The sequence below is a fragment of the Trichoderma evansii genome (assembly GCF_050947405.1).
Source record: "Trichoderma evansii strain SZMC 28006 chromosome Unknown GGI43scaffold_6, whole genome shotgun sequence".
NCBI classification, from domain to species: domain Eukaryota; kingdom Fungi; phylum Ascomycota; class Sordariomycetes; order Hypocreales; family Hypocreaceae; genus Trichoderma; species Trichoderma evansii.
The window spans coordinates 980,598-1,005,964 of record NW_028145200.1 but is presented as its reverse complement, the minus strand read 5'-3'; the positions used below and the strand labels follow the sequence as shown (position 1 = coordinate 1,005,964).

At 49.3% G+C, this 25,367-nt stretch overlaps 8 protein-coding genes across 8 annotated transcripts; 3 read left to right on the top strand and 5 right to left on the bottom strand.

Moving 5' to 3' along the window:
- Positions 1-259: 259 nt before the first annotated feature.
- On the bottom strand, positions 260-3,258 carry GGI43DRAFT_334377 (dipeptidyl aminopeptidase). Its single transcript, XM_083202017.1, has 2 exons — positions 532-3,258; positions 260-457 (listed from the first exon to the last, which is right to left on the bottom strand). The coding sequence occupies exons 1-2, from the start codon at positions 3,170-3,172 to the stop codon at positions 375-377; spliced, it is 2,724 nt and encodes a 907-aa protein (XP_083062196.1). The 5' UTR covers positions 3,173-3,258; the 3' UTR covers positions 260-374.
- Positions 3,259-4,358: 1,100 nt separating this feature from the next.
- On the bottom strand, positions 4,359-5,673 carry GGI43DRAFT_334349 (YbjQ family protein). The gene is made up of 2 exons (XM_083202015.1): positions 4,910-5,673; positions 4,359-4,775 (listed from the first exon to the last, which is right to left on the bottom strand). The coding sequence occupies exons 1-2, from the start codon at positions 5,019-5,021 to the stop codon at positions 4,423-4,425; spliced, it is 465 nt and encodes a 154-aa protein (XP_083062195.1). The 5' UTR covers positions 5,022-5,673; the 3' UTR covers positions 4,359-4,422.
- A 2,526-nt stretch (positions 5,674-8,199) lies between these two features.
- Positions 8,200-8,642, top strand: GGI43DRAFT_334310 (uncharacterized protein). Its single transcript, XM_083202014.1, has one exon. It carries the CDS (start codon positions 8,298-8,300, stop codon positions 8,526-8,528), a length of 231 nt encoding a protein of 76 aa, XP_083062194.1. The 5' UTR covers positions 8,200-8,297; the 3' UTR covers positions 8,529-8,642.
- Positions 8,643-8,988: 346 nt separating this feature from the next.
- On the top strand, positions 8,989-11,609 carry GGI43DRAFT_382417 (uncharacterized protein; the record flags this gene model as incomplete). Its single annotated transcript, XM_083203245.1, has 4 exons — positions 8,989-9,101; positions 9,186-10,320; positions 10,511-10,640; positions 10,702-11,609. The coding sequence occupies 4 exons, from the start codon at positions 8,989-8,991 to the stop codon at positions 11,607-11,609; spliced, it is 2,286 nt and encodes a 761-aa protein (XP_083062193.1).
- Positions 11,610-11,794: 185 nt separating this feature from the next.
- On the bottom strand, positions 11,795-14,151 carry GGI43DRAFT_334287 (Six-hairpin glycosidase-like protein). Its single transcript, XM_083202013.1, has 2 exons — positions 13,916-14,151; positions 11,795-13,853 (listed from the first exon to the last, which is right to left on the bottom strand). Exons 1-2 carry the CDS (start codon positions 14,101-14,103, stop codon positions 11,981-11,983), a joined length of 2,061 nt encoding a protein of 686 aa, XP_083062192.1. The 5' UTR covers positions 14,104-14,151; the 3' UTR covers positions 11,795-11,980.
- Positions 14,152-15,242: 1,091 nt separating this feature from the next.
- GGI43DRAFT_401357 (pyridoxal phosphate-dependent transferase) lies at positions 15,243-17,165 on the bottom strand. Its single transcript, XM_083205564.1, has 3 exons — positions 16,632-17,165; positions 16,269-16,527; positions 15,243-16,198 (listed from the first exon to the last, which is right to left on the bottom strand). The coding sequence occupies exons 1-3, from the start codon at positions 16,840-16,842 to the stop codon at positions 15,436-15,438; spliced, it is 1,233 nt and encodes a 410-aa protein (XP_083062191.1). The 5' UTR covers positions 16,843-17,165; the 3' UTR covers positions 15,243-15,435.
- A 1,004-nt stretch (positions 17,166-18,169) lies between these two features.
- GGI43DRAFT_334249 (glycosyl transferase) lies at positions 18,170-20,140 on the top strand. Its single transcript, XM_083202012.1, has one exon. The coding sequence runs from the start codon at positions 18,439-18,441 to the stop codon at positions 19,570-19,572; it is 1,134 nt and encodes a 377-aa protein (XP_083062190.1). The 5' UTR covers positions 18,170-18,438; the 3' UTR covers positions 19,573-20,140.
- A 3,346-nt stretch (positions 20,141-23,486) lies between these two features.
- On the bottom strand, positions 23,487-24,661 carry GGI43DRAFT_334051 (P-loop containing nucleoside triphosphate hydrolase protein). The gene is made up of 4 exons (XM_083202010.1): positions 24,454-24,661; positions 24,220-24,292; positions 24,120-24,139; positions 23,487-23,977 (listed from the first exon to the last, which is right to left on the bottom strand). The coding sequence occupies exons 1-4, from the start codon at positions 24,501-24,503 to the stop codon at positions 23,569-23,571; spliced, it is 552 nt and encodes a 183-aa protein (XP_083062189.1). The 5' UTR covers positions 24,504-24,661; the 3' UTR covers positions 23,487-23,568.
- Between the last annotated feature and the right edge of the window lie 706 nt (positions 24,662-25,367).

Genomic DNA, 25,367 nt, shown 5'->3' with positions numbered 1-25,367 from the left:
TTGGAAGATCTGTACAAGTAGAGTTATTATGAAGGTTGGCGTTATGAGTTTATGAGTGAGTGAAGCACCAATCGTTCTAGCTTTCCAAGACGGACCAGATACAATTTTGTTAATACGCACATTTACAATATAAATGGCGTTCATGCAAAGCAAACATAGTTGTAGTCATTGATAAGTCATGGTACATCTACACATGTCCAGCAGTAAATAATCGAAATATCAATCGATTGCACTATAAAAAAAAAGCAAGGCTACTATGCCATGTCCAAACAATGGCTGCTATGCTATACACAAGGTTTACGCCCCTATCCAAACCCTCCAAAAGGAAAAATAAACAAAAAATGCACAGAATAGGTTGAGATGTATTATCTATTCTATACTTTCTTGGCATTTGGCTTGGGATGAGCTGTCTTGAGCCACTCGCCGTTGAAGGCATTGATAAGCCAGTTGTTTAGTTCTAAAAGATAATAATTAGCAGTGCCCTTTTTGGAGTGGAAAGGTAGGATGTAGAGAAGAGAGTTAGGAACCTACTGTCGTATACAATGCGGTTTGCGCCATGGAAGTAAATACCATGGTCGCTGTCGGGAAAAACATGCACATCGTAGTTTTCCACGCCCGCCAAGTCCAGGCTATCCAGCAAAGTGAGAGAATTCTGAAAGTGCACATTGTCATCGGCAACGCCGTGCATGAGCAAGAAGCGCTTGTTCTCGCCAAGTGCCGTGGCATTGGACACCTTGGATATGGCGTAACCCTTGTCGTTCTCCTGGGGAGTGCGCATATAGCGTTCGGTGTAGATGCTGTCGTAGAAGCGCCAATCGGTAACGGGCGCCACGGCCATGCCGTAGGAGAATGTGCGGCCGGCGTCCTGCTCCAGCGTCTTGAGGGTGGTGAAGCCGCCATAAGACCAGCCCCAGATGGCGAGGCGGGTCTCGTCGACGTAGTCGAGGGAGGCAAAGTGGCGAGCAGCTGCAATGTGATCCTGCGCCTCGAGGAGACCGAGCTGAGAGCGGACTGGCACACGGTGCTTGCGGCCGAGGAAACCTGTACCTCTGGGGTCTACGGTGATGACCAGGTAGCCAAGGTTGGAGGCGACGTAGGACTGGAAGTTGACTGAGAACCTCTTGGTGACTTCCTGCGAGCCAGGTCCAGAGTACTGCTGGAAGAGGATGGGATACTTCTTCTTGGGGTCAAAATGAGGTGGACGACGTTCGAGGTAGTTGACATTGATGCCATCGCCGAGATCGAGCGTGCCGTATTTGAGAATGGGAAGTTCGTGCTTCTTGGCACGATCAGCAAGCTCAGCATTATCTTCCACAACAACCTCATAAGAAATGTTGCTGGAAGGGGTTGAGATGACCTTCTGGTACGGGATTTTAGGTCCGCGATAGGACAGGAGGGCAAAGCCTGCTCCAGATGAGAAAGAGGCAGAGTAGTAGGCCTCAGCAGAAATGTTTGTGAGGGGCTGTAGGTCCGAGCCGTCCAGTTTCACAGAGTACACATGGCGCTGAATAGAAGATTCCTTGGTACCGACAAAGTAGACAAGGTTGTTGACGAGATCGACGGCTGAAGGGGCGTTGTCAACCTCCCACTCTCCAGAGGTGAGCATGATGGGCTTGGAGTTGCTCAGAGGAGTAAAGTATCCAATGTGTTCATAGCCCTCGTAAATAACTGTGTCGACATAGCCGTCGTCTGGTCGACCATTGTCCGGGTCTGCAGGAACATAGGTCATTGAGTGTGAGATCTCGAACCAGCCACCGTCAAGCTTGTCGACATCGATATTATTGATAGTCTTGCCCTGACGCTCATTGACATCGACGAGGATGACTTTCAGGTTATCACTGACGCGGTTGGTCTGCTTGACAAGGACATTGTCGCCAGCCCAGATGAGGCTATTGATAATGCGATCATCATCGGGAAACTCATCACCGGTGCTAACCGAAAAAACGTCGCCTTTGGTGACATCGTAGAACTGGAGGTCCACAACGGGGTTGTGCGCGCCTGCTTTGGGATACTTGATCTGCTGAACCTCGGGGTAGGACTCTTCGCCACTGGCCGCTGGGTGGCCGCTGGGTCGCGAGATGAAGAACTGAACAGGATACTCTGGGACACCGGTTTCGTTGGTCCGGAGGAAAGCCAGAAACTTTCCGTCGTCAGACCACCAAGTAGCGCTGTTTCCAGAGAAAACTTCTTCTTCGTAGACCCAATCGGGGATGCCGTAAAAGTACTCCGGGCCACCATCCTTTGTAATCTGCACGATATCGTCGTCACCGGTGAGACGGCGGATGAAGAGATTGTTATCTTTGGTAAAAGAAATCGCGTCGCTTCGAGGGCTCCATCTTGCAAGCTGAACACGAGCCTGCGTATCCAACGTGATGAGGGGCTCTGCAGTCTGCGTCTCCACATCGAAGACGAAGTAGACGGCCGTGAACGAATGCCTCCAGACGCTCTCTTTAGCAACACCAATGAGGACCTTTTTCTGGTCTGGACTGGGTTGGAGCCACTGGGGAGTGTAAGGTTTGCCTGCGTATTCGAATTGCGCCGTCTTCATGAGGGTGCGAGACTTTGCCAGCTGAGTATCCGCATCGCTTGCAGCACTTGCGTCCCCTACTACAGACCGAACGTCCTCCACGACGAGATAATCCTTGCCTGATACTCCTTGTTCGAGCAATAGGCCATCTTCGCCGTCGGGGCCTGCAATCCAGCTAAGCGACTTGCTCTCGGCAGACCAGTAACGATCAAAGATCTGGTCCAAGGTGACAGGCTTGCCGGAGCCACGAGAGTCAGCGTCCGGATCGTGCTCCACATCACTGGCGTGCTTGTACGATCCCTTGGAGACAAACACGGCGAGAGATGCGACCCAGGCAGCAACGAAGATGGCGGCGCAGATGAAGAGGATGCGACGCAGCTTCCTGTCCATAGGCCTGCGTTGAAGGCCCGCGCCGGTCGAGCCAAGAAAGGCGGCGCTCTCGGTGTCATCGGCAGCTTCATCCTTGAGAGGATCGTCGTCGTACACGTCGGTGTAGCCAGACCTGTCGCGGGCCTTTCGCGGCGCTGTGCCTTTCTCCATCTCTTCTTGTATCCGGTCGAAGACGATGCTGGTTGTCGAGACGGATGAGAGAGAGTCGGTCGATGGGGATCTCTTGAACCCGTCAGCGGATGACGGCGCCGCCATGATGGAGACGCAGGGGTAACGTGGAAGGGGTTGCTTTTTCGAGCGTATCAGTCAGCCGGATGGTTCAGAGGCAGCCACGCATCATCATCGCACAGCAAATCGCAGCAGCGTTGCCTCGAGATCACGATGCGGATACCAGCAATTCGGAAAGCAGTCGACGAGGGGGAGGCGGTCAATTGCCGGTGTTGATGTGCTCTCTGCTCTGTATTGAGAGTTGAGAGAAGCTTATTGTCGTCCATTTCTGTCTGGGTGACGTGATTGGCGTACAGTAAGCTGCTGCTAGTGCTGGTCTTACAGGGGCCTGTGCTAGGCTACGGGCTCCATGTATCTTGGTAGCAGATATAGTACCGTAAGCAAGGAGAGTAGTAAAGTCTATCGCGCATTGGCCAATGGAAGTGCCCATGGTCGTCCAGCCTCGTCTTAAATCGCGGCAATCGTGGCAATCAAGAGTATCATCTCATAGACTGATGCCAAATCTTACTTGCCAGATACAAGTGCCATTGGCAGTATGTAAGTGGTCTTACGGTTGAAACTCCACTGCAAAGTGAGAGTGCCACTGCCGGCCAATAAGCTCAGCATATGCCGAGGTGAGGCATGTACAGTTTGCTCGGTATGCATAGTGTCTTATGCTCTGTATTGCCAGATCACCAAAAGCACCACACAACAACACATAAAATAAGGCGACCGCATATCCTCTGCATGATGCAGCCGTCTACACCTCGTTAATTCGCCGCAAGCTTCTAGTGGCTCCGCAGCGGGATCAGCGCGGCTGTGGAACCGCCAGTCCGCCACACCAATCCAGCGTCTCCAGGCATCGGATAGAGGGATGACAGGTGATAGGAGCAACTGAGGATAGGCGAGATGCGGAGCGATGGTACGGCTAGGGAACACGGCGGATGCTGAATGGGGGGTGTGTATTATCTATCAAGACTAATAACCTATACGGGACAGCAGCGCAAAAAGACTGGAATTACCGAAAAAGATCCTATCGCGATGGCCTCGCTGCCATATACAGAACAAAAGGGCAAGCCAAGGCCGTGGCGCAGAGGTATGTACATGTCGGTATGTAGCTATCGCCAAATCAGCTTCAATACAGCTCCCCCCAGATTGGCCTATACATAGAAACGTGTGCCACATCGTTGCCTCTCCTCAGCTCCAGCCACGTTGGCTGCCACAGCCTTATGATAGCCGACAGCTCACATTTCATTTCCATCCCCAGAGGGTTCTTCGCTCTCTCTAAGCGCCAGGCTCTACGAATGCGTAGCCGCTTGCAGCTGTGGCGGCGCGTGGGTGCTCTCATCTATCTTGACAACCCGGCACGCTGTCCCATACGCCGCCGTCTGAGCGAAGCCCCCCATATCTCCCGCATCGAATCTCAGACAGATGATGGCGTTGCCACCCCGTCGCTTGCACTCCTCGACGACTCTGCTAATGGAGTCATTCCGACATGAATACAGCATGGATGTGAACCACCGAAGCTCGCCGCCGGCCATGCTCTTGAAGACCATGCCCAGGCTGGCGCCGATGTTGCGCGACCGCACAGTAATGCCGTAGACTGTGCCGAGAACCTGCTCGATGCGGTAGCCGGGGAGATCCATCATGGCTACAACAAGATTAAGATACATCATTAGCCATCCGAACATTTGCGTTTTGTTATACCATGCAGATTCAGTGGCGATTTGGAACCGCGCCTGCGCCTGCGCTTATGTGCTCCGTATATGCAGTCGACTGACTTACTCGTTGTGACAACGCCCTCTGTTTCTGTGAAACAATGTAGGTCAGTCAGATGTGGAGGAATATCTGCAACCTCTTGAGGCCTCTGCTGCTCTTTGTCTTTGCCGAAGACCATGGTGAATTGCTGTTGAGGGTTGAAATTGCTGGTAAAGGTGATGTGAAGTCAACTGATCGCTTTAAAGTCATGTATAGAATGGAATAATGCTTCTACTCCCTCTCTTGGTCTCCTGCGCGAATCCAGCTCCTATTTATACCATTGACATATTAATTTATAGAAACTCTATTCTACACGAGCCATTCCTAATTCCCGTATAGATCAACATTAATCACCTCAATCTAAATCCGTCAATGAACATGCCACTGCTAGCTTTCCCCTCAGAGCTGATGAAATGGCTTGAGCAAAAAAGCCTCTAAAGCGGCCGCTAACATCGCCAAGCGCTACATATGGCCCAATCCATTCATCTCAGTGTCCGTAGCGCCACTTCCGCCTACTATGGGACTAGGTCGAACAGATCCTGCAGGGATCGGAGCCAGCCGTATTGCTCGCGTTTTGGTTTGGTGTCAGCTAGCTGAGAGGAGCTATGGCAACGCTATCACGCAGTAGGAGCGCTATACTCGGGGCTTTCGAGCGGCTTTATGCATGGTGTCGTCGGTTGTCGGTATCATGTCACATTGCACGCATCGCCTGACTTTGACCAAGGAACGCCTACCTGAGAGTAGGTAGTAGTGCGAGGAGGCTGTTGAAGAGTATACAAGTACTATTTACTTCTATATTTAGAATAACTACCTAGGTAGTAGACGCAGATACGCTGAAGCGATACCCTGCTCTGTTCATCTCAATTTCATCATACCAGAGCTCAAGAGTCATGCTGCATGGCTAGGCGCGGCCGAGAAGATCCTAATTGTAGGTCGTAAGAGATAGGTTCGTAACATTAATTGCATATGAGCGCACGTACCAGGTGTAGTCTGTACCTGGCAGATGACGAGTTGAATTTGGCCTATCAATTCGAAAGCTCTATGTACTCCATACCTACCAATGACTTACACGTGCAAGTAAAAGTGCATGCTGTTACTACATTCCTCTTAGAGTGCAAGGCACGATCCGATACAGCGGCTGCCCGTTGCAATAGAGCCGCTGTCAATGCCTCAGGTGCCATCTCGGCAGGATTGGGTAGTGGCACTGCTGGAATCTACATCTTACCACATATCATATATTCAGGCTAAGACGATTTGCTTCTTCCACCGCCTTCGAACCACGCCCTCAATCTCACTCGAAGCATTTCGTAAAGGCGCAGCATTTTCTTTCTCTTTTTTCCTCCGAGCCCTTCGCTTCTTTTTGCCCTCTGATATTTCGCCTTGGGTTACATTTGCGGCGCTGGATGCGGCGCAGCAGCCTGGGTGCCTACCTATGCAGACTATCCCTGCCGGCCATACGTGGCGCCAGCAGCCAAGCAGCCATGAACTGCCCTGCGCCACAAGGCTCCTCTGCTCTTGGGGGGATACAGTCTTTTGGCAAGAGATGGGTCAAGGAGAATCAACCAATGCTTTGGTTCAATTAGATTGGGCAAATCTATACTGCGAACAATCATTGGGTACATCTCAGAGAGACCACCACCCAACTGGTCCGTTGGGGGCCAGGTACGTATGCGCACTTTCGAGGGCTGAAGCCGAAGACATCATAGTTCTGAAGTGAATCCAATAGCAGCGCATTACTAAGTCGATACAGTTACCAAATCGGTGGAATGCCCAAAGAGCCTCAAGATCATATTTCCAGATTGAGTGCCAACATAGATTGAATCACATCAACTCCTGTCGCCCAAGCAATTTTCCTCCCATTGATGATACAATATCTCTGCAATACAAACCAGAGTCGTGATACGATGCGGAATTGCCTTTATCATCCACCCCAAGCCTTTCGCCTCATGTGCAGCATATACTATTTGGGATATACCGGCGCCAGCGACTCTTTGTACATCTAGAAAGGATACTATAAATGGCCAAGACACATCCGTTTTTGTCCCGGTGAGGTCATAAAGGCCCGATCAGGCATCACCATCCTCTTGGAAAAGTTCCACGGCCATCTCTCAGACACTCAATACGTCGGCTTGATCTTTTGAACTGGCATAGAAGTAAAAGAACTCATTCTCAATCCCTGACCAGCTGAGAAAGGATGATCTTCGATCCACTCCACTGGTACATCGGTTTGTACATTCTCTTATACGGCAGTTTTTACCGGCACTCTCTGCGTTGCTTGGCGACTATCTCTCAGCTCTCTCGGTTACGGATCCCACAAGTCCCGACTCCGACACGGCTCCCCACCTCTCCGGCTCTATGCCAGCCCCGAACCTGATACCAGCAACTAGTTCAATACCCCAATACGATGACATGGCATGGGGAAAGCAGAAATGAGAGCAAAATGGTGTGTATGTCTCGGTTACTTTTCGACGAAATAGCAACCTTGCCATAGGGCTGACTCATGCTCAACCACGAGGCATTTATGGAAGCTCACGGAGAGGCCGATGATAGTATTGAGTCTATGACAAACCAAAACATTCAATTCTTAACTCGTTCTAAACGAACTGGCGGGGCTGTTGAAAATTGGCTCTCTATACACAGCACAAGGCACTTGATCCAGGAACAGAAGAGTCTTTTGGAAGGGCCTCTTGCAATCATATCTTCCCCTCGCGTCACCAACGCCACGCGGCCGTGGCATGAACTGTACAGTGTCCAGTAACCCTGCGTGTGTGGGAGTGTGCGTATGTGTGTAGCAGACAGGGTTTTCCGGCCGAATGTCAGGAGCGCTGGTGGCGAATTAAGCTGCTGTAAAGCGGACGGCCCCTGCCAGCCTTGTGTCAATGTCAATAGTGATCGCGATGCCGGTAACGAAGATGGGGCATAGCCTTTTTGGGGGTGTAAACGGCCATTTCGTAATGGGAAGCAGAGTGCTATACGGGCGCTTTTCGGTTCAGCTCAAGAACCTTCGCCGCAACTCCATGCATGCCAGCACACCTTACCCTGACAAGGCGTTGAGCATCGCCATGTATCCAGTATCTAATACGGAGCACTCAAGGCTTTCTTATTTCCACCGCTACTTTATCGACTATCAAACACCTATATCCATCTTATTGCTGTGGCTCAGCGTCCCGTCACCAACAACAACTCCATGTGGCGGACGTGGAACGTGGCATCCGTAAAGGGCGACATCAGCACGCCTCACCATTGCCGGCAACAGCTTTTTCCCCCTGCAGGGCCTGCATACATATTTACACCCCGCCATAATATTATGCGGGTGAAAAAAAAAAAAGGCGGCTACAAAGTACCTACATGGAGCACATAAGGCAGCCCACTAATACCAAAAAAATACTTGATTGGAAGTCTAGATCCTGCCACAATGCAGCACACAAAACACACCCAGGGGGTCTTGTCTTCTCCAATAATCTCATTAAGTAACAGAGGTGTAACAGGGATTGCGCACATTAATATCGGCCTAGATGGGGTGAAAGGCGCATTGGCTGCTTGCCAAGGTGCGTTGGGCACAACTTACCAATCAGAGCACAGAGAGCCGCAGAGCCGCATGCTTGCTCCTGGTGACGAAAGGGCGATTGACAACAATAACGGGTAGCGTCGAATGATAGTAATATGCATATTCTCAAATATACTTCGTCCGCTGGAAGAGTCGAAGTGCAATGTTGATGGGGTTGTCAAAATGGACCCGCATTGCCCTGGGTCTGATCCATGCCACCCGCAGAGCCTCTTGGAGCCGAACAGTATCGTGGTGTACTTCAAGGGGTGTATAGAATGTGTGAATTCCGCCGCTGGTAGAGATGTGGAATAAGGCGTTTATACACTATGTATCATTTACCGAACTGGCCACCCAGCAGCATGTGTGGTCCAGTGGTGCCCAGTTGCCTAATACACACGCGAGGCTCTACGAGCATGGGTTGTATTCAGGTGAATCCACCACACCACCCTCTGGCGCTCTTCATGGTTTTCAGCAGCAGAAAAGATATTTTAATCTCTTCTTCTCTCCTTCTTTTTTCTATTCCTTAATACAAAGGCAAAGATTTCAGCTTGTGTTGACAATGTTGTATCTGGAACCGCCTCCCCAAGCCGGAGCACTTCTACAATTACAACTTACTTCCTTTATGGGCGGAAACAACATGCTCGAGGCCACTCCAGACGATGCCTCTTATGGGTACGCACTGACTAGCTGGTGGCGATATAAATATTGCTGGCATGCGTCTTAATATTGCCATGGCTAACTCGTGATCAAATCTAGATGTTTTGCGGCCGAGGCTGATGACGCTTTCGGGACATCGACACAATCAAACCGCAGGAGCCCGCCCCAAATTATACAACCTAGCTTCTGTGCTACCTTTCAAGGCTCTCTTATGGTTGGTAATGGGCACAGTCCTCAGCCCTCGCCAGAACCCTCGTTTACTTCCGGCCTTGGCCGAACTGAATCTCCTTCTGATTGGCCTCAGCAACAGACCAGTGCAGCCAATAATGACAGCCTGATTTTCAGCTCCCCCATTGAAAGATACAACCCTGGCCAGAACCACCGCCCGCACTCTGCCGTACAAACACAGATGACGGTATACGATGCCCCTCAGCTACCATACGAGCGCGGGGATGACGAGCTTCAGCATGGTTTCCAGTACTCAGATAAGAGGCATGATCCTTTATACTCTGAGGATCCAATTCCGGCGCAGCTATTTAGAAATGGCTTCCCAAATATCCCTATCAATCTGCCCTACAACCACTTGGGCCAACCACAGGCTTCTAGCATCGGCCAACCTAACTCAAGAACCCGTTCTGGACACTCCTCGAATGGTAGCACTCCCATAGTCACATGCTCTGGTGTCGAGGACATGGTGCCTGATATATTGAACAGTGCAAACGATGCTCGCGAGGTTCTGTATAGCGTTGGAAGTTCTGGATTCTGCCTCTCCAATGATATACAACCGTCTTCAAATTTCGAGACCTCAAATTTCGAGACAAGCAACAGCTATCACTCCCCAAAAACGGAGTCTAGTTTCACACACTCCTCCTTCGAACCAACAGACAATCATGATCGGGTTTCGAGCACAAAGTCTTTGCGCAACCGCCACCCTGCTGCCTCTCATCATAGCACGTTCGAGAATACTATACAACATCTTCCGCTACAGCGGTCACTAAGCGCTAGATCATTCAATAGACGATCGTCCATTGGGCAAACCCCCCTACAACCAAAACCTCAGCAGAATGTCACTGAAGGGACACGAAAGAAGAGTTTTATTGGGCGTGAAGTAACGATGCCGAGGAAAGGGCGCGGAAGACGTACAAAGCCTCTGGAAGACAAGAAGCGGAAGGCTGCGACGAAAAGAAGAAACGAGCGGACTGTGTGCATTGGCTGCAAACTGGCCAAAGTTATCGTAGGTTTAATTTGAAACCCCTTGCTTTATTTGCCCGCTTATACTCCTTCTTCTCGCTTTTTCGATGAATTCCTTCTTCACCTTTTCTGTCGTTATTTAGAGCTCCCTGCACATTACACAACTCCACACTCGTTCTCCTACCGGCACAGTATTATATATGTAACATCATGGCTAACATGCAACTATCTAGTGCGAAGGCCGAGAACATGGAAGAAACTGTGACCGCTGTACCAGTACCCATAATAACGCCCCGAAGCCATTCGTCTGTGTTCCAGCGAGCTTCATCGAACTCATCCAACAAGGTAGCACTATGTTACTTGGTAAGGGGTCAATATATCTTTGAGTATTGAGCCATTTACTGATATGATATCTGAATTCTAGCTCTTCACACTATATATTCTGGTGCTTCCAATGCCTTTCGTCAAGCAATTAGCTTACCTTCTAGCATTGATGTGAGGCAGCTCCTTGGCTCCATCAGCACCTTGCAAAGACCTTACGGCGTCATTCGAGCATACGAGGGGGCCAGTATGCTTCTCGAGCTTGATCTCCAGGCTTGCTGGACCTTTATCAATTCCAACTGCTCTCCTACCTCTCATCCTTTTCACCAATTCATCGATGGTCTTAAGATCCAGCGGCAAGGCAATTGGAAGGCATGTATTAGAAACGGCACCAACCCGCTAGCAAGCTTGTGTAAGACACTATTCGCATGGGACGACGCGGCTCCCTATGCCACGTACTCTATGGTATACGAAATTAGTCATGGAATTGAAGACTGCCTCGACCTCGATCCAAGCAACGAACAGCATAAGCAGCTTATCGTTGTCGCAGCTCAGCTATATCGAATTATTGGACGTCAATTAGAGCTCCAATTCTATGACTATCTCAAGAAAGCTCTTGGCAATCCCAACATTTGCCGCGAGGTTGTTCTTAATGTCGGCCGCGCTATCATCTCTCTTCGCCGGCGCTTAGCCTCGTGGACCCAACGATGGGATAAGAACCAATCATGGGACAACGCGCCATTTCCATCTGAAATTGAATCATACACTGATAAAGAGAACGATGGTTACAGCTCGTGGGATGGCTCTATCGTTGCCGACCGTGTCAAAAACCTCTGTTTGATTCTCTACGTTTATTTTTGCTACATGAGACGACGGCTTCCTACAGAGGAACAAAAAGGCCTGCATATAATGGAAGTACGAGATCCTGACAATGAAAGAATGGTGAAAGAACGCCTTCCGCAGTACGAGAGTATCAAAGGATTTGAGGATTGGCTTCAGTTTATCGATTAACCGATGTTGGAATTCGGCGGTGAGATCCAAGTGTTTTTAAGTTTCTTCAGTTTGAGAAAAAAAATACTTTCTTCTTTTTTTTAATGATTCATGATTTCTTTTTATAGGATGGATACAGGAACAGAAATTTGCTGACGGATTTATAAGCTGATGAGATGGTTGACTTAATGAAACTGGGATATGGATTCTTTGAATGATGGACCTCTAGTTATGGATAAAGGAAACGCACTCGTTTTTGATTTGATATTTACACTCCAAAATTTATTGTTACTTGTTTCATATTAACTCATTCATTTCGCTACCATGTTTTAATGTATTGGCACAATTATTCCATCGCTATAGGAATAGTCGTATCACTTTGTTATTCTTTCTTAAAACAGGAAAGGACTTCGTACTCTCCCTTCTGCTCTCTTGCCGAACTTCTTTACCCTCCTCGCATCCCACGCGTCCAAATGAACTGCGCTTCTCTTTGAAGAGGAAGATGCCGGTGCTGGATGGCCTGCCGTGATGTTTCCGCACTGCGGCCTCTTGAGCTTATTTCCAAAGGTATCAGCCGTCCACAGCAGCACTCCATTCGTCCAGCCAAAACCTTCGACAACTTCATATTCTCCTCCTCCGCCAGCGGCGTTGGTCGAGTTATCGTCGTACTTTTCAAACATGATGCCGACGTCTTGGTCTGACAAGCCATGCAGCTTTGGTGTCTCAGAGGTAGATCCTCCTGTGGCGAGCCACGTACAAAATGTAAAGTCTAGATATCGCTGTCCCAACCTCAATGAGAGGTTCTGAATGTCCTGGTATGAAGGATCCTGTGCCGTAAAGGTTGCTGGCACATTATTGAGGCCTTGCATCAGGATGTGCATGTGCGGCGGCCAGACGTTTGGCTGGTCCCACTGCTGGCCGGTCTGGACGTTGCTGGCTGGAATACCGCCGGGCTGGGCATCTAGATATCCTGCCACGCGATCGTAGGCACGAGTCACGGCGTAAGGGTTGTTCTTGACGTAATCTGGCGCAGCGCCGGTCCAGAAGGGGTAGAACTGGCCGACGTGGAAGAAGACTTGCTTCCCAGAAGGAGCGGTTTGCGTGTCGAGCGAGATGGTGTTTTTGTCTGCGGGTACGTAGATGTACTGTGATGATGAAGTGAGGTTGTAGTCGAAGTAGCTGAAGAGGGTCTCATTCCAGAAGACGGCCTGGATGGCGGTACTGCGGTTTGCGGCACGTTCGGCCCAGGCTCTGGAGGCGGTGGAATCGCCGGTTCGGTTATAGAATTGCGAGATTGTGAGCTCATTGCCGTACAGGATAGAGTTGAGGTCTACTGGGATGATTTCTTTGTTGTTGAGTGAGCGAAGGGGGAAATAGACATCGTTGATGGCGTCGGATGGGTTGGCCAACCAGCGAGAGGTGTAGTCGTTGCCGCTTTCGGCACCAGTAGCGAGGTTTGCATAGAGGTCTGCCATTTCAGTTGAGTTGAGTTTCTTGTTCGCGGGATATATGATGCCGGAAGTGGCATAATAGGAGCCATTGTTGGCAGTGACATAGTCCTCCAAGAAAGATTCTGGCCGTGGCTGAGTGTTTTGCACGGCATACTGCTGCAGCGTATATGTCTTGTTGTTGACTTCAACATTGACAGTCCGGTTCTTAATCCAAAAGTCATGCTCTTTCACCAGTAACGGCAGAGCCCTCTTCAAAATACTCGTATCATTCGTATGCTCAATATAAACCCTCACCATCTGCGACAACAGCGGCGGCTGCGACCTATTCAAATAATACAACCGCGCGCCATTCGGAATAAACCCAAACCTCTCAATAAAATCCAGGAAATTCTCAATCGTATTCTTCGCAATGCCCACAAACGCACCGCCCGTGCGCAACAAGCCCTCAATAATCCAGTACGAGTCCCAGTAATACGGTTCGCGGAAGCGCCCGCCCGCCACCACAAAGGTGCGGTTCACTGGAATAAAGCTGTTGGGGCAGGTGGAGCAGTTTCCCACGGCGCCGGAGTAGCGGCGCGTGAGGTCGGGCCAGATGTCGATGACTTTTGTGACGAATTGTTTGATGACTGTGTCGTTGATTTTGTTGAGGAAAGTTGGGTTGGTGGTAAGGTTTGATCGGGGGACTTCGACGAGTTCGCCGCCGGCGTCTGCGAAGTAGGTGTCTAGGAAGGTTTGGAGGGAGGAATCGTTGGAGAGGGGCTTGGTGAGGTTGTTGAAGGCGGCTTGGATTTCGCGGAGTGGTCTTTTGGCTGGCCTGTTTTGTGATGTGTGAGCTTACATAGATACATATGTGTGTGAGTGAGATGACTGGCGTACATGTCTACGAAGGTCTTGGAGTCGGAAAAAGGGTGCGCCAGTTGGATATCCTGAAGGATGTCGCCATGACAGTAGATGGGTGAGTCACATGGCGCAATTACAGATCCATTGATGTAGAGAGCATTTATCATGCTCGGCAGAGCCGCCAAAGTGGCTATTATGAGAGATTGCAGTGAAGCCATCTTCATTGTGTTCTCGAAAGAGAGCTACAAAGTATTAAGACTCTCAACTATTAGAGCCTTTACTCGAGAAAGTGGGTATATGAACCTATTTATATGTACAGGTATTCGTAATACTTCCATTTTATTGCCACGATCTTGATATTATCCAGTAAATGTGACAATCAAGGCATGTCAACCTTGGCAGTAAGCTTGGCATCCATCACAAACACTGGTCGCGAACTCATTTTCAATCCGCCACACCACTCAGCCTTCCCCACTTTGCCATCGATCGACTTTTGAGCGTGAATTCAGAGCAAGTCCGAGCATAAGCGGGCGGCACTATTGGGACGTGATGTAGATGTTGTGGCTTAGTATGTCGTACGAGGCTTTCGTGAAGAATAAGTTGTGGCATTTGGAACACTGTTAGTGTGATGTATCGTACTACAGCGGAGTTATTCACATTGTTAATGATTTTTGATGGCAATTGAGTTGCTTTCTGAACATTTTTTCTCCTGAGCCAACATTTTGACACAAAGTTTAAGCACAAAGGCTGTGAGACATGCAGACTGTCAGATTATCTCAATTCATGAGCTTTCCAACTTGAGACGCTCCCCCACAGCTGCTTCTCCACAGATCTTCAAGTTGTTCTAGCGCGGGTTCAGCGGCGTGGCGTCCCTCGTCTCCGCATTACGCTAATCACAAGTCTTGAAGTCATCACCAGTACATCATTCGCAGCTGTTACTTGGCCATGGTTTTATATTGCCAGAGCGTTCTATATCTTCAAGTCACGATGCACACTTAAACTTTTGCATAATTTGAATATTCACGTTCCAAGGTCAATTCTGTTGAAACAATATATGAATGAAACTCCATGACTGTGTTAACATGGCGTGTCAGCTCTCTTGTGGCTTCCGTCGTAGAACATCGCTTTGACGTCAAAGGCGCCAACTAACAAAACCGCCCAGCTAAAGAGGGCAATTAATCGATAACTCAATAATAAAGCTGATGTTTAGCGAAAAAGTCAATTGGTTTAACTGTCACCCACCGGATTGTCCGCCTCGGGGTAAGCGCGTCTCAAGTTTTCACGTGGCCCTAATATGTTTTTTCCCCGTGAGATGAGGCGTCTTGACACGAATCAACTACGTGGAATCAGAGGTGAGGCTACACGGCGATCAGTGACATGCGCCGCGCAATTCGCCGAAGCTAATCAAGGTTGATGACATTAACTGGCAATCAAGATGTTGTAAAGAGTCAAGTGATTCATCGAGACTTATTCAGTACCAGATACTCAAGAAGGCTATGAAGATGGATCTTTGCTCAATTGTACAATCTACTATCCCTTTAATTCTGTCAAGTCGTCTATGCAAGCACCTTCTTAAACACCCTCTCCAATCGCTCCAATACCTCCTCGCCATTCTGGGCAATCTGGTAGTGCGTAACAAGTCGGCCTCCAAAAGTCTTCAATCCCTCAGCCTCGCTCAACTCAATGAACTTCTCTGCGCTGCACCCGGCCGCCTCAATATCCAGCCAAGCCATGTTCGTGTGAACTGGATGCACCAGCTTGCCACCCATGCCCGCCCACAGCGCCTCAACCTTCTTAGCCATCTCGTGAGTCTGCTTCAGCAAGCCATCGCTGCCATCATCCTTGGTTCCAAACGTCTCATCCACAGCAACTCTCGCACAAGCGGTGATGAAGCCCGGCTGTCTCATACCTCCTCCGATAGCCTTCCGCGTCCACCTCGCGTGCTGCAGAGTCTTCTTGTCTCCAACGATGATGCTTCCAACTGGGGCTCCCAGGCCCTTGGAGAAGCACAAACTGATAGTGTCAAACTGCGCGCAAAACTCCTTTAGGGTACCTGCGCCGGCGACAACGGCCTCCCACAGACGTGCACCGTCGCAGTGCATGTTGATGTCGTTCTCGCGGGCGAACTGGGAGATGCGCTTGACCTCGCTCAGGGGCATGATCATGCCGTTGAGAGTGTTTTCAAGGCTGATGACGCGGGTGGGGCAGTCGTGGAAGTTGTCGCTGATGACGACGTTGGCCTTGACGTCCTCGAGAGTGAGATAGACGCCATTCTTGGGAACGACAGGCTTGACAGTAGCACCAGTCAAGGAAGATACACTATAAATCCCAATTAGTAAGCTATTGATACTAGATATAAAGAGAGAAAGGGTAGATGTGAGTTACGAACCCTCCAGCCTCGTAGCAAATAATGTGAGATCGATGGTCAGCCAGAACAGCGTGAGGAGGCTGAACCAAGAGGCTTCTCAGAGATATCTGGTTGCCCATTGTGCCCGAGAGAACAAACAAGCCAGCCTCCTTGCCTGCCAGCTTGGCCACATGAGCCTCCAAATCCTGTGTCGTTGTGTCCTCATTAAAGACGTCGTCTCGAAGAGTGCACCTTGAGATGGCAGCCAACATGGACGGCGTGGGGGTTGTCATGACATCGCCTGTATTGTGAGCACGAATACGTTAGCAAACACCATTACTTCTCTATACTCTTCTTGTCTTCCATAAAATTCATTATGTGGAAAATAAAGCCAGTAATTCTCACTTCGCAAATCCAGTGACCCGGCGCCCTTGACGCCCACCCAGGCATTGGTTCCCTCATTGCTTCCCATGATTGCTGCGTTGTTTCTAGCACTGCAGCTCGAAAGATGCCGCTGTCTCGATACTTGCTGTCCTAGCGTCCGCACGGTCTGTCGACGTAGCAGAGATGCAGAATTTGAAGCCGAGATAACAGCAGAAAATACCGAGCCCCTCATATTCAAGTATCAACGACACGGAGCAATTTGAGCCGAGTCGCTCAATTCAATGGAGGGGTTAAAAGATTTGGAGGCTAAACTCCCCGGCCCCGCCTGTCCGAGAACCGGCCCGTGATGCTGGAAACTAAACATCTCGGCGTAAGCAATTCGCGGGTATAGTATGGGTATGTTATTGTCATTGCCATTGCCATTGCTATAATAGGGTAATAGGGTTGTAAGATGGATATGATTGGTGCGTGGCTTGGTTACTGACTTTCATGTCTATACACGTATCCGTCCTTGCGGCTAGATGCGGTAGAGTAGACAACATAAAGTTTAGGAACCAAATATCCTTCATTGACAACTGGGATGCGAAATACCAAATCTATAGTCAATGCAGTATTAATCTAAGCCCCATAGCATCGCCTCACAATTTCACATCAGGAAACCTTTCACAATCGCAAACAGTTGCCTACAGTATCAATGGCCCTGTAAACGTTTTCCTTGCCAAGAATAGCGCTTAATCAATTACCCACCACAGCCATTTACAGTATCAATTTTCCTTATCAAAGACAGGGTGGCTAAAATAAGCATGAAAGAAATCATAATACTATCAGAACCCCAGTTCTGCATCGCATCCCCAAAGACAAAGGCTCTTGAGGACTCTCGAAACACTAGATACTGCTACTACCTGAACTATAAGTTGGCTTGCACTCGTGCAACCCCACAAAGGCATCAGTCTATACCCGTGTAGAACAAGAGCCTCGCTAACAAGCGTCGCACAGTCCATCAATCGACATCAAACAGATCTCTTGGCAGATGGGTCCGATCCGATTTCTTCATTCAGCTTCATCTTCCCTTGGCTTGACGCTTGACCAACCTATTCATCCTACTGCTACTCACTTGCATTTCAACCTTGCCGCAAATAAAAAGAAACAGTCTCAAACATCTCACCCCCCGGAAACTCACATGGTTTTAGCGCCCATTAGAGCATTATAGAGGATAACAAATGAAGAGATGGGCCGGCGCTATTACGAAAATGGCGGGTGTGGTACAGGCGACACCCATGTTCCAGGCACCATAACCTTGATGATAACCAAAAAATTACCACTATCATTGTGGCTATGGGCTGACGGCGGGAAGCACTCGTTGAAAAGAATGGGGGCTCGGCTTATTCGTATTAAACTAGCGTGTGTTGGCTCGGGCAGATCACAGTCGAATGTGTAGGGCGATGGGAAGACTAATCAGCAGTAAGACCAACAAGGAAGCGGCATATTAATGAAAGGAAAATGGCCCTTGTTTAGCTCGGGAGCTGACGAAAGCGTCTAGTGATACGACCTTCTAGGGTCGTCCCAACAAAGTGTGGCGTTTCTTGCATGCTTTAAATAGGGAAGAGGAGAAGCAAAACTCTATACTTTACTCTCTTCCCCACGCCAAGTAAAGAAGAACGTTTTAAGTTCTTTTATGTGAAGAAGAGAAGCAGGAAGGAAGAGAAGAACAAGTGGGAGAGAGATACAGAGAGGAGACGAAGCCTCTCAACCATTTACGCGTACAAGAATGGGAAGATAGGAAATGTCCAGGCATGAGAGATAACAACACCACGACGGCCTCGCTACAATGATTTCGCGGCCACTTCCACTCGTTTTCCTTGCCGGATTGTTCAGCCTCATCTGGTGGCTGTCGAATCAACCGCTATTCGCCCAGCATCCTGAACGGCATCGCATCTCCAACCTCGACCTAGTATTGGGCGACCAGCTGCCGTCGCATCTCAGCTTCTCTACTAGCAATTCTACCAGTCACCACGAGTTTTACTCTTCGAATCAGGCGCGAGCCTTTTGCAAGGCTCATGGCTACAATGTCTTTACGCCTCGGGCTGCGTCGGGGGAGCGCAAGATCTACGATCTAGTCATGGTGAACACAGAGCTGGATTGGCTAGAGATTCGGCTGGAGACCATGTACGAGCATGTCGACTACTTTATCATTGTCGAGTCGCCCAAGACATTCCAGGGCGGCAACAAGGCTCTCATCGTGCTCAATAACTGGGATCGTTTCCAGCGCTACCACGACAAGATGATTTACCACCAACTTACCTTTCCAGAGTGGTTCGACCCCAAGCGCCCCTGGGATTATGAGGATCTACAGCGCGACGCCGGTTTCGACCAGGTCTTCCCACAGTTGACCGGCCGCTCAGCACCCGTCCTCGGTGATGCGATAATTGTTGCCGATGTCGATGAGATCCCGCGACCCGAGACGCTCTTTTTACTGCGCACATGCAGCTTCCCAGCTCGTCTAACGCTGGCTTCACGCTTTTATTATTACTCATTCCAGTTTCTTCACACTGGACCCGAGTGGCCTTTTCCACAGGCCACTTTCTACCGCGGCCAGCGCACCATCCGACCGAACAACTTGCGCGCCGGCATTGGCGGTTTCCCGCTTCTTCGAGATCTGGACAAGGGCCACCTCTCCAACGCAGCCTGGCACTGCAGCAGCTGCTTCGCCACGATAGAGCAGTTCCTCAACAAAATGGCCAGCTTCTCACACGTGTGGATGAATGACGAATATTATCGCGACAAGGACATTATTGCCGACGCGGTTCGAGAGGGCAAGGACGTCTGGGAACGGAAGATTGATACCTTTGAGAAGATTGACAAGAACATGGACGTGCCGGCGGTGTTGCTGAGGGAGAGGAAGAAGTACAAGTACATGTTGGATAGGAGTGGAAAGTCTGCTGGGTTTACGGATTACCCATGATTTGGATAAATGGTAGAATAATGAGTTGGATAAGAGCGGGCCTTCTAATTGTATATATGATGGGATTGGGTATTTCTATAACGTTTGTATGATAGCGATGACAGCAACAGTTTAAGAGCTGAGATGAGTCAATATTATCGGTAGTAGTGCTACCGCTGCCTATCTAGGTATCTATCTATATTAATCAAGAGAATGACTTCCAAGCACGCCATCCCGGTATTAATTAACCCTTAGATGCACCATAACCCCCTTCTATAGTATATCCAAGATCCCATTCCCAGAAAAAGAAGCCAGAACCACCAACGCCCTTTGGAAAGTCCCCTAGCAGACTGTCAACCCCCTTCAGCAATCACAGCGTCCCATATTATCGCCGCGATCGCTGGATGAGACAGATGGTCTGCTACAGTACTAGCTAAAGTGCATTGGTTATGCTAGCCTCTCCTGTTTCAACCTCTCCTTTGTTTCATCCAACTACCGGCCCAGGGTGGCCATTGTGTAAATCCCGTACTATAGGCCAAGGATCAGCATGCCTGTTTATGCATATGATTTAGAAATCAAGTGAAACTACTTACTGTTGTAAGAGCGGGATAAAGCTCGTATTAAGACTCCATAATTCGTGTACGGGAGTTTTCTGCGTCGGGCTTGTCTATTAATAGCGTAATTAGTCGAGTGATTTTCGCCAATTTCAACGCCACTTTGTATACGTACAATCAGTGCCCCAGAAAAAAAGAGTGATTGAGCTATCTTGAACTCTCCCCTCGCTCCCCTAAGACTTGAGGAAGAAGAGGAAGAAAGGAAAAGTTCTTGAAAAGAGCTTTGGAGAGAGAGAAAGAGAAGAAGTAAACAACTGAGAGGAAATCCAACTCTTGAAATACCAAATGCTATTCATTGCTGCTTTGCATCGCCTGACACAAAAAGTGGGGGAGGCGATTCTCTGGTGTTGCTCAGACCCAGTAGCCACCAAAGGCGATGTTTGCCAGTATGGGCCAGCTTGGATTCGCCCACATGTCTCTGCAGCTGCAATAGTCAGTCTTACATGTACACTGCAGTGTCACATGTAAATCATCGTGGTAGGCGGTTGGATGACCAGAATCTGTGTTGTCAAGCCACTGACGGCACTCATCGAGCGAACTAATGGATGGCTCATCTTATCTATTATGAGATCTAACCAACTCCTTCCCATCTCCAGTCTAAGCAGCCATATTCTATACTAGCTTTCTCTAGACATTACTATTTCAATTTCTCTTCATTCTCTTATTTTACTCTCTCTTCAAACTCTTCCCATCTATTTCTCACACATTTCCCTCCTCAACAAGAACCGCAATCCCAGCATCGTCATCGTCCCCTCTCATCCCTTTACCCCTCATCATCACCACAATTTCCCCTCCCGCGCGAGCAAATCCCCTTCAACCACGCTCACTTACATGGCATTACAAGCACAGCGCTGCATGCAACACATAGTGTAATCCATCCACGCACATGTGCATTTACATACATTCATGCGAAATGAAAAGGCTGAGGCTCTTACATCTACCCAACAGTTTTTTCTCTTCTTCCCGTTCGCTATATCCATTCCTGCCCAAACAACCATCCATCGCCAAGTCATTGGAAGCCGGCCCGTCCCAAAGCCTCGAACCTGTTCCTCCTCATGCCAGCATCCCACCAGAAAAATAGGGTCGGCACATGAGTTAGTAATTGCCGTTACCTTGCCATTTTCTCACCTGTATCGTACATGGTGCGCCTTTTGCGTCATTGCGCCTTTGCTTCACATTACATTACCTTACATTGCATTGCATTCGGTGAGACAGATAAGAAGCAGTGCAGCAGCACCAGCAGTAACAGCAAACACATGCATGTTCCTCTCAGCCTCCTATTCTAAAAAATGCACAGAAAAATGTGAGAATGAGATGAAAATTTTTCATCATTGTCTCTCCAGATTGGTCGCCTTCAAGCAGCTGCAGCAGAGGCCATCACCTGATGCTTGCTTGGCCAATGCCAAATGCTGAGCGCCTATCCGATCCGACGTTTATTACGGCGGCTGCAGCTATCGAGAAAAACACCACTTCCGCCTTGATCCAATACCTCAGATAGAATAGCAGTCTTTAGGTAATATATACTCTGATATTTACATACAAGCAATATACTCTACTCCGTAACCTATAACATGTAAATAAATAATACAATACAGCTAATAATAGGCGCGCCCATCCATCAGTCTGCCGCTTCCCCAGCTAGGGAGGTACTCTATATCCCACTACACTACTGCCGTATCGTACAATCTCTCATCCCGCATCTCAGCAATCCATATATGAGAAAAAGAGAAAAATACCCACCCCTACTTGATGCGCTGGCACTCTTCTCCCACCACCACTAAACAGGCGACACCCCGGCACACTCTGCAAACATGCAGCGCTACACACACCAAAACGAGCAAAGGCATCACATCATATAGCATATAGACATGGATTTGGTTTCATGCACCTTCAAAAGCCTCAACGCAAAATAAAAATCAGATAAAATCAAATTTAAATATTTTTTTTATTTTTTTTTTTAAAGAAATATGATGGTACTCGTTTATACCAATACAAGTAAAGTACAGAAAAAAAAAGCAGGAAAAAATCCATCTTCCCCAGCCACCCAGTCTCCTTCGAGTACCATCATTTTTCGCTGTATATGCCTCCCACCCCAACCCCAGCTCCAAGCCTAAAAAGCACCAATCCAAATCCAAATCACCAGACAGGGAATGCGGCGCTTGTCAACTGCACTGATGAGTTGGCCAACGCATCAAAGTGGTCCGTGTGTAGCCTCGAGATCCGTTCAACCCACACACGCCTTTCTTTTTGCTACGCTCTCGCCTTTCTTCTCTTTCGCCCAAACAACAGTTTATCCTTTATACTTATGCCAGCTCTCTCACACTCATCCTCCATTTTCCTCTTCTTTTTTTTCCTTTTTCCTCTGTCAAGCAGCAGCCTCATCCTCTCCATCACTGGCTGATCTGCCTGTGTGGCTGGTGGTGCTCTCCCCCCACACTTGCACACGCATTGCAGTGTACGCTGGCTGAGGTACCTCCCCAGCCCCGCGCATACTTTACTCAAGGCTTGTACCCTTCCCACACTGGCTTTTCCAAGGACCAAACCGCCGGGACTTTTTGCTCCATGGATCTCGCCTCTATTTCTATGTCTCCAGGCCTTGCACTTTTACGCCATCTACTCACTATGCTTAAGAGGCTTGCTCATGGGACTTTCCTAGACAACGCCACCAAGCTGTGATCGACCTTCTATCACTGGATCCACTTGGGAGAAAGATATCTTTTTTTTTTTTGTTTTCCTTTTCTTTTCTCTTACTCTTACTCTTGCAGAAAATGCTATAAATCATCATTCATATCTCATCGCCCGGATCGCTTGCTATACATAGGCGCGCCTTGGAGTTGATCTTGTCCATGGAAAAGAAAAAAAAAAAATAAGAAACGAAAGATCACAACTTATCCAACCAAAGAAACAGGAAAAGGGGTGACAAAAGACACGGGCAAGTGCCCACCATGCTCCACGCCCCGGTTCCGTTTTCTATATCTCACACTCGATGCCTCCGGATGCCGTCTTTCTTTTACTTCCATCCATACCTGGAGCCAAAAGGGAGGATTATCTCAAAGCTTAGCCCCGGTCGAGAGCCAAAAACAAAACAAAAAAAAATATTGCCATGGTCGCCATCATCTTTCATGAGAGTTCGTGAGAGAGGAAATTTATATACCAACTGCCGTCCGTCCGGAAAATATCTCGCCTTCCTGCCGCACAGGCGGCGGGTTGTGCTTCGCTCAAGGTTGTGCCGGGTCTAGTCGACCTCTTTGCACTTGGGGGTTGGGGCATTAAGGGCATTAATGGTCAGCGCCGTTTCCAGTCCTGTCTGTGTTGAAGCTGCTGGGCACGAAGGTCTTCTGCTATATCATTAGACGAATAGGCAAACTTTCCTAGTCGTTGCGTGTTTAGCAGGATAAGGCCTTCACCGACCAGCCCACTTCATCAGGAACTGTACCACGGCGTCGAGATTTGTCTCGTGTTTAGCACTGATGCCGTAGCAGCAAACCTCACGGTGTTGGATGCTTTTCAAGTCCAGCTCATCAATCAGTTCATCCACGGACAGCTTCTCTGGGAGGTCGGACTTGTTCCCGAGGACAAGCAAGGGGATCCCGCCCAGAGACGGGTGGGCCATGAGGGAGTGAAGCTCCTCCTTGGCCTGAGGGATGAGGTCTACATCCGCAATGTCTACGATGAAGACAATGGCGTTCACACCACGGCAATACCGCTCCCACATGGTGCGAAAACGCGGCTGCCCACCGATATCCCAACACTTGAGTGTAACATGACCCCGTTGCACACGCTTCATATTAAACCCGACAGTCGGAATCGAGCTACACGAGAATCACAGTCAGTAATCGGACTTGCATTTCGAACACATCTTTCCAAAGATGGATGCCATGGAGACGATCCGACAGCTGCCGGTCACCCCATGACGCGAAAACGAACAAGACGATAAGAGGAGGGTGCGCTTACTCAAGTGTGAACTCTCCACCCTGAACGATTGTATCAGCAACCATCAGTCAGCCCAACCCAGCAGAGGAATATCGTATCGCAAAAAAATTGGGAAACCTACAGCCAGTACCCGCAATAACGACGTCTTTCCAGCATTTTGCAGTCCAACCATAGTCACCTCCATTTCCATCGCCCTAGCATCACCAGTCAGAATCCAAGCACGAAGCTCAAGGAGAGGAAAGCGGGCAAGCGGGCAAGCTCAGGACCGTCGGCGCCGCGACACAGCAACACCATGCTGCCAAGCAGCGGTATCATGGGCCCCCGCCTCTGCCCCTGCGAAATAGTTACTACTCACCAGAACGTCCGCAGCAGCCAGTCATACACCTTCCTAAATAACCCAGCCATGTTTTTTTTTAATCGTTATACAAGACAGCGATCGAATATCGGTACACGGGAGGCGAGGGAGAGGAGGAAGGATGCGAGATGGAGGAAAAAAGATCGAATCAGTAGATGATATCGCAAGAGTTCAAGTCGGCGGTACGACCGGCGGTCAAATGCTGTTTCAGGAAGTCGCGCAATAGCGACAGTCGCCGTAAACGATACACTGCGAACAGTGCAGTCAAAGAATGTCGTGCGGAAGCTCGTGAACAAATCTATCGATTTACCGACAACGGCGCAAAGCTCGTGCGGATGCAAAGCTTGCCGCCTGGCATGCGGATGGATGGAGCAATGGCGAAGATCGACACCTCTGTACGAAGTAGCTGCGAAAGGATGGGTAAGCTGGATGCTAAGCTCGTCGGCTGTGTTTGGCGATGCGCCGCGTCTGTGCAGGGAGAAAAAAAAATTCAAGGGCAAGAAAAAAAAAGAGATGGGGCAAGATAGGGATGCGGAGGGCAAGATTCAAGGTTGTTGCGCAACGGTTGGTCCAAGTGACATGAGGGCTTGAGGTGATGGCGGAGGAAGCACCAGAGGGAACCCCACCTGGAGCAAGATGGATGGTGGTCGAGACAGACGAGCAGTGCGGGCTGGCGGGCGTCCAAGCACGAGCTTTTGCTGGGGGGAAGCTGGGCGGTTTGGGAGAGGCTGACCTTGTGTGCTGCGCTCGTCTGGAATGCGAGGGAGGCTGTAAAGAGATGCAGCAGCAGAATTCGATTGTAGAGAAGGGCGTGCTTCGTAGCGTAGGCGGCGTATCGTAATCGCAGCTAGCACCCGTTGACGTAGGTCCAAAGCTGGCAAATTCGCAGCTTCAAGACGGCAAGCTACGCCGCT

What these genes read in the sequence shown, in the direction of transcription:
- GGI43DRAFT_334377 (XM_083202017.1), bottom strand. Translation starts at nt 3,172, where the DNA reads ATGGCGGCGCCGTCATCCGCTGACGGGTTCAAGAGATCCCCATCGACC. An exon ending in AAACCGCATTGTATACGACA is followed by an intron (nt 458 to 531) that starts GTAGGTTCCTAA and finishes ATTATCTTTTAG; the next exon opens with AACTAAACAACTGGCTTATC.
- GGI43DRAFT_334349 (XM_083202015.1), bottom strand. Translation starts at nt 5,021, where the DNA reads ATGGTCTTCGGCAAAGACAAAGAGCAGCAGAGGCCTCAAGAGGTTGCA. An exon ending in AGAGGGCGTTGTCACAACGA is followed by an intron (nt 4,776 to 4,909) that starts GTAAGTCAGTCG and finishes ATCTTGTTGTAG; the next exon opens with CCATGATGGATCTCCCCGGC.
- GGI43DRAFT_334310 (XM_083202014.1), top strand. Translation starts at nt 8,298, where the DNA reads ATGCAGCACACAAAACACACCCAGGGGGTCTTGTCTTCTCCAATAATC.
- GGI43DRAFT_334287 (XM_083202013.1), bottom strand. Translation starts at nt 14,103, where the DNA reads ATGAAGATGGCTTCACTGCAATCTCTCATAATAGCCACTTTGGCGGCT. An exon ending in TCCAAGACCTTCGTAGACAT is followed by an intron (nt 13,854 to 13,915) that starts GTACGCCAGTCA and finishes ATCACAAAACAG; the next exon opens with GCCAGCCAAAAGACCACTCC.
- GGI43DRAFT_401357 (XM_083205564.1), bottom strand. Translation starts at nt 16,842, where the DNA reads ATGAGGGGCTCGGTATTTTCTGCTGTTATCTCGGCTTCAAATTCTGCA. An exon ending in CGGGTCACTGGATTTGCGAA is followed by an intron (nt 16,528 to 16,631) that starts GTGAGAATTACT and finishes CTCACAATACAG; the next exon opens with GCGATGTCATGACAACCCCC. An exon ending in ATTTGCTACGAGGCTGGAGG is followed by an intron (nt 16,199 to 16,268) that starts GTTCGTAACTCA and finishes TGGGATTTATAG; the next exon opens with TGTATCTTCCTTGACTGGTG.
- GGI43DRAFT_334249 (XM_083202012.1), top strand. Translation starts at nt 18,439, where the DNA reads ATGATTTCGCGGCCACTTCCACTCGTTTTCCTTGCCGGATTGTTCAGC.
- GGI43DRAFT_334051 (XM_083202010.1), bottom strand. Translation starts at nt 24,503, where the DNA reads ATGGCTGGGTTATTTAGGAAGGTGTATGACTGGCTGCTGCGGACGTTC. An exon ending in TGGCTGCTGCGGACGTTCTG is followed by an intron (nt 24,293 to 24,453) that starts GTGAGTAGTAAC and finishes TGGTGATGCTAG; the next exon opens with GGCGATGGAAATGGAGGTGA. An exon ending in CGTTATTGCGGGTACTGGCT is followed by an intron (nt 24,140 to 24,219) that starts GTAGGTTTCCCA and finishes ACAATCGTTCAG; the next exon opens with GGTGGAGAGTTCACACTTGA.